The sequence below is a fragment of the Ursus arctos genome, unplaced genomic scaffold (genome assembly GCF_023065955.2).
Source record: "Ursus arctos isolate Adak ecotype North America unplaced genomic scaffold, UrsArc2.0 scaffold_14, whole genome shotgun sequence".
Taxonomy (NCBI): Eukaryota; Metazoa; Chordata; class Mammalia; order Carnivora; family Ursidae; genus Ursus; species Ursus arctos.
The window spans coordinates 22194818-22202570 of record NW_026622808.1 but is presented as its reverse complement, the minus strand read 5'-3'; the positions used below and the strand labels follow the sequence as shown (position 1 = coordinate 22202570).

Below are 7753 nucleotides of genomic sequence, written 5' to 3'. Positions count from 1 at the left end.
TACTTGAATCCCTAGATATTTACATAAGATGAAATTACACCTTAGTTACTGCTTCCTCCCCACGTGTAAATGTCCTTCAGACATATCCTGTTATTTCCGAGTCTTTGGCAATTTAATCTAAAATCAGAATTAGTGACCCATGTTGTTGTCATTAAGTTATTGCTCTTGTAGGTCTTTATATAAGTCAGTGGCAGATTTTTCATTCCATTTTCTTGTTTTCATTCAGTACAGTTGTTTAGAAACAACAGACTTAACCTAATGTCATTCTCACTGACATTCTTTATTCCACAAGTTCTTAGTTTCTTTTACAACTTCTATTTTCTGCATATATACACATTCATGCACTTTCATACAAATGCTTCGATAAGACCCTATGCACAGCATAATTGCTCTTTATGTTTTCGTGCAGGCTTTTTTTTTTCCTTGTGTCCACTTTTCCTTAATTCTCAACAATTTCTCATGAAGTTGCCTCCAATCGATGGATATAACCCTAGTTCGTTTTTTCAATGTCTGTACAACTTTTCATGGTGTGGCTGTGCTAGTCACACATCAGTGGTTGTTCTTTTTTTTTCTTTTTTGAAAGAAATACTATTGTGTCACTGCTACAAAAATATTTGGAGATTAGTAAGTTAAAACTGTCTTTCAACCAGGGGCCATCTTTTCACCCAGAGAACACTGAAGCAATATCCAGACAGTTTTCACCATTGCACTGGGGAGGGGCAGGTGGTGTTCAGGGTGCTAAACATGCTACCGTGCACAGGGAGACCCACCGCAGAGAAGGATCTGGTCCAGAATGTCAGTCAGTGCAGAGACTGAGAAACCCTATGTTAAAGAGTATCTGTATTTTTAATGTTTATAGTTGCCTTTAGGTTGTTTCCCCATTATTTCACACTTCCCATTTCTACCCCCAAATTAGAAAGTGCCCCTTTCACTGCCAGTTACTAAGTTCCAGCCCAATCAACAAGGCAGCTCTTCATGGGATTTCCCAGCTGATGGGTGAGAGAGCGAAATCTTTCTTGTTGTTTTCTCAAACTATCACTCACCTTGAGCAAAAATTCATATACTGGATCCCCATTCTTGTCCATTATTATTATTATTTGTCCATACATTCCATACCTATTTCCCACATTAAATTGCATTTCAAATTATTTTTACAAAGCTGTTATTATTCAACTGATTTTTGGTTGGGTATTTTTGACCGTGAAAAAAATTTAAATTTCATGGAGTTTAATTTGTCTTCCTTTTTTGCTTCTGATTTTCTCACCTTAATCGTGATGGTTTTTCCCACCTGTAGATTTTATATGCACTTTTTCCTATGTTCATCTACAAAGGATTATTTACTTTTATGCTGGTGTCTTTAATCACCTGATTTTTTCAAGGTGGGTAAAATAAGGAACCACTTCTTCCCTTTCAGACAGATAGCCATTTGTGCCAGCTTTAATTCAACCATCTGTTCCAATTGACGTACAACATCCCCATCTGTTAAATGTCCATGTTTACTGTGACCTAATTTCTAACTCATTTAACAAATAATTACAGAACAATCGCTATGTGCCAGAAAGTTCTAGATACATTTTATGTTATATTCTCTTCGCTAAATTAACTTCTAATTCAATGAGTGTGTGCTCTATCATGTTCAGTTTGATTTTGATGTTCTTTTTAGTTTTGTTAAATTCAGTTGTGTAAAGTTACCCTAGTTAATGGGTTTCATCTCCTTTGCCATTCTTCTTATTCTATAACTTCTCATTTTCTTCAATGTGTGTTTACATAAAGGCACATACACTCCCATAGCTTGGGGGGGAAGGGGAACAATGCACATGAGGTGTCTGCTCACTTGGTCCTGCACATACTGGCAAAGGCTGAAGGATTAATATAAATTTGTGTGTGACATAATGTCCTCATGGAAATATCATGTGGAGAAGCTATATTGAGTAAGAGGATGGGTTGTCATGGCACATGCAGGATGTATAGAACAGAATCTGGGGTGAAGACCAGAACCAGGACTAGAGAGTGTCCATTGGAATTGTCAAAAACACCAAAACCCAAAAAACAGGAATAACAAAGAAAAGATGTCACTGAAAACAAGTAAGGAAGGGACTTGCTTCCTTGCCTCACCCCCCAACAAGGCAAATAAACAGTGATTGGTCAAATAAATGTGGACTGGCCACCAGGAAAGTAAGCCTTCTGCTCCTTGATATTAAAACAGCCCACCTGCTGTTCTACTTTGTATATTTCCTATTGTGAGGTGTTGGTTTCTACCTTTGTTCATTTTTCTCGCGGAGCATCCCATCTACAACATGTTTCACATCAGGAAAATATCACAACTTTTGTCTTTTTGATCCTTTGTTATTTTTGCTGGGCAAAAATGTTTTTTCTTCCTCCTCGTTGGTCTCTTGAGGGCCAACTGCACTATTAGATCTGTTTTCCCTCTCATGTCCATGTCCTTCCTCTCTTTCCTCTCTGTCTTTACAGAACAGATTGCCCATGTTTCTTTAAAATTATATTAGGCATGAAATGAACACACCAATACATATCCCCAAGTTTATTTGTCCATAGGAATTTCTGGGTACCATTTCTGCATTATTTAGGGGAAAGATAATGAGATCTGGCAAGCTTAATGTGTATCCACTGCTGGCCTAAATAGTGTGGCTGGGGGTGAAAAAGTCAGGAGCCCAGGAGACCATAGCAGGTCATGGTGTGTGTGTGTGTGTGTGTGTGTGTGTGTGTGTGTGTGTGTTGTGAACGAAGGGCAGTTCTTAGAGCAGGGGTACCAGGGCTCACATATTCCAAGGGGATGCTTATTGAGAGAGGTCAGAACTCAATCAACTGAAGTTACTAATGGGGGTGTCCATTTCAACTCACAAGACATATTTACAACAAAATTTTAAAAGCCCTGCAAAATTAACAAAATGAAGAGTTTCCTGTGTCTTGAAGTTTCAGCTGATATGGGGTGACCACTTAATTTCTCAATACACCTGCCACTATCTCTCTTCACTCTCCTACTTGTTCCTTCCCCTCACCACCTTGGCTTTCTTTTGAGCCTTGGTTTTCTGAATCAAGCAGCTTCCTCAGGGCCTTGGCACTGGCTGTTGCCCCTCAGATAAACTCAATCTCCCTTCCTATCTCCCTCGAGGTCTTATTCACATGTCACCTTTTTTGCAGGTCTTGTGTATAAAAAATAACACCCCATTAACTCCTTTATACCTGCTTTCCTTGTCTTCACAGCCCCTGTCACCATCTGACATGTTATTTGATTATTAGTATGTCCTTATATTCTCTCTCCATCATAGGATTATAAGGACATTGTTTATCAGCGCCCTATAATCATTGCCCAAACAGTGCCTGGAACATGGTCAATACTCAGTGCGTATTCCTTAAAGGAAAGCAAAACATTCTCATTAAAATGAGAGTCTACATTCTGCTTTAGGAACAGACTGAGGAGGAAATGAAAATCTTGATGTGAATCAGTGCTAGGGCTGCCCTAATTGGGAGATGAGACCCCACACATACATTGAAATTAATTTCCTGATGGGTGGTGGGGAGGGCACGTATTGCATGGTGCACTGGGTGTTATACGCAACTAATGAATCATCAAACTTTACATCAAAAGCCAGGGATGTACTGTATGGTGACTAACATAATATAATTTAAAAACATTAAAAAATAATAATAATAAATAAATAAATAAATAAATAAATAAATAAAAAAAATATAACTGGTAGCAGGTATGCTAGGTTACTAATGCTTGTTTATGTGAAAATTAGTCATTTAATTTCTATATCCTGACAGTTACCTTCAACCCATGAAGCAAGGAACCTTACAGGACTTTCAGAGTTTCTTCTTCTGGGATTTTCAGAGAAACCAGAACTGCAGCCCCTCATATTTGGGCTTTTCCTCTCCATGTACCTGATCACTGTGTTTGGAAACCTGCTCATCATCCTGGCTGTCGGCTCAGACTCCCACCTCCACACCCCAATGTACTTCTTCCTGGCCAAACTGTCCTTTGTAGACATCTGTTTCACCTCCACCACCGTCCCCAAGATGCTGCTGAACATCCAGACTCAGAGCAGACGGATCACTTACGAAGGCTGCCTATGCCAGATATACTTTTTTGTACTGTTTGCAGGATTAGACATCTTTCTCCTGACTGTGATGGCCTATGACCGCTTTGTGGCCATCTGTCACCCCCTGAACTACACAGTCATCATGAACCCCCAGCTCTGTGGACTGTTGGTTCTGCTGTCCTGGGTCATGAGCATCCTGCATTCCTTGTTAGAAAGTTTAATGGCATTGCAGCTGTCCTTCTGTACAGAGGTGGAAATTCCCCATTTTTTCTGTGAACTCAATCAGATGATCCACCTTGCCTGTTCTGATACCTTTCTTAATAACATGGTGATGTATTTTGCAGCTATGTTGCTGGCTGGTGGTCCCTTTGTTGGGATCCTTTACTCTTACTCTAAGATAATTTCCTCCATACATGGGATCTCATCAGCTCAGGGGAAGTATAAAGCATTTTCCACCTGTGCATCTCACCTCTCCGTTGTCTCCTTATTTTATTGTACGAGCCTAGGAGTGTACCTGAGCTCTGCTGCTCCCCAGAGCTCCCACGCAAGTGCAGTGGCCTCGGTGATGTACACGGTGGTCACGCCCATGCTGAACCCCTTCATCTACAGCCTGAGGAACAGAGACATAAAAGAGGCTCTGTTGAGATTCTCTGGGCTGACGGCTCTGAAAGGGTCAATAGTCCTGGGTTGAAGACGTGCCCACGATTGCAGGGCCCAAAGCCTGATCCAAATGTTGAGATTCTTTGATCAGGTTGTGGAAGTAGAATATGCCTCTTCTAATTATTTTTCCTGAAATTTCTATTTTTTTATATCGACCTCTCTGTAAAATGTACATAACTCAATTTATTAAGCTTTGTGATATCTGTGACATACAGGAGAGTATTCTCTTCTCATTTTCCTACTCTTTCAATGTCCTTCCAACACTCAGATGTGAAATATTTGGACATTCTCACTTATTTAAAGGACTATGTGGATCTGCTAAGAATAATTTCTTCTCAAATAATATATATAACAGTGAGTATTTTTTTTCTTTTGTTAGACTGAACACTGATCCTGTGGAACATCTACTCTTGGCCACCACAGCTGTTTATGTAAGTTTATAACAGAGAACAATCTGAGACCACGTGCTTCATTTCTGTGAACATGATTCTTTTGTATCTCACTACCTTCACTGCTCTTCCTGAGAATGCAGACTTTGACGTACTGGTAGTTCTAGCTGCTCATGGGAACTTTTCTACACATTGGATCCTGTTGTTACACGGTTTGGGTTCACCATGACTGCCATAGTCACTGGCAAAAGAAATGATAATAAAATACATGTCTCCAGGTGGAATCTACACAGAAAGACATATACAGAAAAAAATAGATTGACATAATATGGCCTTAGAGTCAAACTTGACCTTAAGGATGATGAAGCAAAATATTAAATCATACATCTACTGCGATGCAAAATATTCCTTTCCCAGGTACTCATCTACTCATTGAATTATGCATTATCATGGTCCATTTGTAAGGTTACTTATTAGTATGAGAGACTGGTAGCATGTCTGGGGTTTTATTAAATTATTTTCTGGATTCTGGCTGAAATTTTCCAGTGCTGCAAACTAATATGATTCCTTCCATTTCTCTAAATGAAGTATCTCCCAGTACTTGAAGTTTTGCCATAATCTCTACAGGGACAGTGAATGAACATCAGTATCATCCATTATATTTCATCCTCATAACCACAGGATGACTCACCAGCAAGCTTGGATTCCTGTCCAGGTATGCGATTCAGAGTCACAAGTTCTGTGCACACATGCACATCCTTCCAACCTTTCCATGTTACCTCAAAGGGGCTTCAGTGGAGTTATTTTTAAACATGGTTATGTGAGATACACTTGAAGAACAGAGTAATCATTAAGGCTCCCTTCCATTATCGGGGGGAAAAAAGGCCTAGAATAAAAAGAATCAGGGTATTAGGGGGAGGAGGAGTTAAGATGGCGGAGGAGCAGGAGACACCTTTTTCAGCTGGTCCCCCGAGTCGAGCTGGATAGGTACCAGACCAGCCTAAACAACCATGGAACCAGCCTGAGATGCAGGAAGATGCATCTGGATCTCTACAAATGAACATCTTCAGCGCTGAGTATAGAGGTACGTACGAAGCGGGGAGCCATGAAACCGCACACAGATGTTGGAAGATAAACGGAAGGGGGAGGGAGCCGCCGCTTTTGGGCGCCGGGAAGCGGCAGCCACTTGCACGGGGGAGCGGGCGGGCTTGGCCACGGCACCCGCAAAACAGCAGACTGAGACCGTGAGACGGGTGCGCTCCACCAGGCATCTCGCGGAACACCGGAACCCCGGTGCGCTCACGGGATCCAGACTGAGACCAGGAGCTTCCAGCTTCCAGAGCGTGCGCGGGGCAGCTGGCGGCTGGCGGCATTAGAAACACAAAGGACAGAGACGCGCCGGCCCTGGAAGTGAGGGCTGGGACGCCGGGTGTGGGGCACACATCCCAGGACACTGCAGGGTTGAGCAGCACCAACAGTAACAGAGTTAAAGTGGCCAGAACATTAGTAGAGAATGTGCCGCAATCCCTCTGTTCTGTGACAGAGGCTGAAATTCGGCCTCTGCTGCTCTGACTCTCAGAAGAGGCACAGCAAACCTCCAGGGAAAGCCGCCAGAGAACAAAAGCCTGGAAATACCGGCTCAGAGAGTGCCCATCCCCATTCCCCCTCGCAGGGGACACAGAGACTCTACCCAAACAGGGTTGCCTGAGTATCGGCACAGCAGGCCGCTCCCCCAGAACACAGAAGGCAGTCTGAAAAATCAAGAAGCCCACAACCCGGTGCGCCTGGGTGGTGCAGTCATTGAGTGCCTGTCTTCGGCTTAGGGCGTGATCCCGGCTTTCCGGAAAGGAGTCCCTCATCGGGCTCCTCTGCTGGGAGCCTGCTTCTTCCTCTCCCACTCCCCTGCTTCTGTTCCCTCTCTCGCTGGTTGGCTGCCACATAAATAAATAAATAAAATCTTTAAAGACGAAGCCCACATTCCTAAGATCCCTATAAAACAAGGGGCACGGCCTGGGACCCAGTCAATAATTTGGGCTCTGGACAACCGCACAACCTCTCCTCATCAGAATGACAATAAGGAGAAGCCCCCCCCCCCAGCAAAGAAAAGACAGTAAGTCTGTGGCCTCTGCCACAGAAATAATGGATATGGATGTAACCAAAGTATCAGAAATGGAATTCAGAGTAACGATGGTCAAAATGATGAGTGGAATTGAAAAAACTATTAACGAACAGGTTACTGAGAATATAGAATTCCTAAGGACAGGAATGAGAGCGAATCTGACAGACATTAAAAATTCTATGAGCCAAATGCAGGCAAAACTAGAGGCTCTGACGGCCAGGGTTGCAAAAGCAGAGGAACGGGTTAGTGAATTGGAGGATGGGTTAATAGAGGAAAAAATGAAAATAGAAGATGGTCTTAAAAAAATCCACACCCACGAATGTAGGTTACAGGAGATTACTGACTCAATGAAACAATCCAATGTTAGAATCATCGGCATCCCCAAGGGGGTGGAGAAAAACAGAGGTCTAGAAGAGATATTTGAACAAATTGTAGCTGAAAACTTCCCTAATCTAGCAAGGGAAACAAACATTCGTGTCCAAGAGGCAGAGAGGACCCCTCCCAAGCTCAACCACGACAAA

At 42.4% G+C, this 7753-nt stretch overlaps 1 protein-coding gene across 1 annotated transcript; it reads left to right on the top strand.

Moving 5' to 3' along the window:
- Positions 1 to 3810: 3810 nt before the first annotated feature.
- LOC113249558 (olfactory receptor-like protein OLF4) lies at positions 3811 to 4755 on the top strand. Its single transcript, XM_048215317.2, has one exon. It carries the CDS (start codon positions 3901 to 3903, stop codon positions 4753 to 4755), a length of 855 nt encoding a protein of 284 aa, XP_048071274.1. The 5' UTR covers positions 3811 to 3900.
- The last annotated feature ends 2998 nt before the right edge of the window (positions 4756 to 7753 follow it).

Excerpts from the sequence above, each read along its gene's own strand:
- LOC113249558 (XM_048215317.2), top strand. The coding sequence starts at position 3,901 with ATGTACCTGATCACTGTGTTTGGAAACCTGCTCATCATCCTGGCTGTC.